Below are 1,683 nucleotides of genomic sequence, written 5' to 3'. Positions count from 1 at the left end.
CCTGCCTAAGACGGCCACCTGTCTTATACGGCCACGTTTCTCCTTGATAATGGATGGTCGTCTCACACAGGTTTGACTGTATATTCTTTGAAAAGAAAAAAACAGCAGTTCGCGCTGGGTGACCATAGTTGGCGCTATTTTTTATGTTCCACTGGACGTGCTACCTGCGGTGCAAAGAGAGAGAGAGGAGGGTCTTTATTTTGTTGTAAGAGGGCCCTTGGTGTGGGTACATTAATTAATTTGCCAAAACCTATATAGGCCTTTGTTGGCATGGTTCCACTAACAAGACTTGATAAAGTCGACAAATAGTTTTAAGTTATGAAATCTTCATTCTGTTTTTCCATTTCATGTCCATAAAAATTGTTTCTATATTATTATTACTTTGTATTTTGTGTTAAGAGCTTCAATGCATTGATTGAACGTATTCACGTCTGAGGGTGGGTTGACGGTAAACGCTGCTGCAAACAGTCGCTATGAACAGGTTTCCGGGCTGATTTGTCGCGACAACAACTGACCATGACTGTGTTGAACAGTGCAACCACCGTGGACAGGTCAGGAATAGAAAAAAATGTAATGGTATCACAGAACAGTGGCCTTTAGTACAAATGACCTCTATGGAAAGGTGACCGCTAAGGCTGTATAAAATAGAATATTTGTTAAAAGTATGGAAATTATGACCCCTTTGAAACCTGACGTCAAACGTTCCACAGAAATAAAACCTAAAACTGCAATAGCTAACGACATTTTCAAGAGAATGAGTTCAATCTTGAAGAACAGAAACATCTAAATGAAATGAAAACCAAAATAAACGTTTTTAAAGACAAGTTGAGGTCAGCCCTTCTATACGGTTGTGGATGCTGAATTGTGCCAAAGGTTTTGAAAATAAAATGCATGTAGAAGCAAAAGAAATGTGAGTTGTTTTTTTCCTTAGGAGACTTCAGAATTTCATGGAAGGAAAAAAAATCAATTGCAATAGTGCTGAAGAAGCTCAGGATGGGCTGCTCAGTAATAACAATATTCAGGAAGAGACAAATGCAGTTTCTAGGACACATGAATCGACATAAAGGCCTGTAACACCATGCTCTCCCTGGAAATGTAGAAGGTAAACGACCAAAAGCAACTTTCTCAGAGAACACGAACATACATGGGTGACAGGGCAAGAACAGGGTAATCCTTTAAATTTTTTTGAGGAATAAATTTTCAGAGCACCCGAGTGAAGAAATAAAGGGCGAACCACAATCGCCGATTTATGGTTTAGATCGGGCACTTTATGATGATGAGAAAGATGATGACGATGACCCCATGGGCTGAAAGCTCACATTAAACTTTACTATCGTCTCGTGGATTGGGCTCAGATTTTGACACTTTTACTGTGTTAAGTCTTATATTCGGTGCATAAATGATTCACGTTCTTTAATAGATATGTTAAATGAAAATTCATGATAACGAGGATCTTTTTTTTTTCTTTTCGCAGGGAGTTCTCAGTACATTGGTCGAGTTCAAGATTTACATTTCTACACAGAAGCTTTAACAAACAGGTAATGCATTTACCGCTTATTCTCCCTTTTATATTATTTCATTTCATCGTATGTACATTTTCAATGGTTGTGCTGCTGCTGTCATTGTTATTGGCGACGACGACGACGACGACGACGACGACGATGACGACGACGACGACGACGA

The 1,683-nt window shown here is 39.2% G+C and overlaps 1 protein-coding gene across 1 annotated transcript in view; it reads left to right on the top strand.

The window, feature by feature from the left end:
• Positions 1-1,683, top strand: part of LOC101855895 (usherin) — a gene marked incomplete in the record, with an annotated part of 124,012 nt that overhangs the window by 23,606 nt on the left and 98,723 nt on the right. The window contains 1 exon segment of the mRNA XM_035971589.1: positions 1,475-1,538. Coding sequence (XP_035827482.1) covers positions 1,475-1,538 — 64 coding nt within the window.

The sequence above is a fragment of the Aplysia californica genome, unplaced genomic scaffold (assembly GCF_000002075.1).
Source record: "Aplysia californica isolate F4 #8 unplaced genomic scaffold, AplCal3.0 scaffold00466, whole genome shotgun sequence".
NCBI classification, from domain to species: domain Eukaryota; kingdom Metazoa; phylum Mollusca; class Gastropoda; order Aplysiida; family Aplysiidae; genus Aplysia; species Aplysia californica.
Note: the sequence above shows the minus strand (reverse complement) of the source record. Positions and strands in the feature narration are given on the sequence as shown.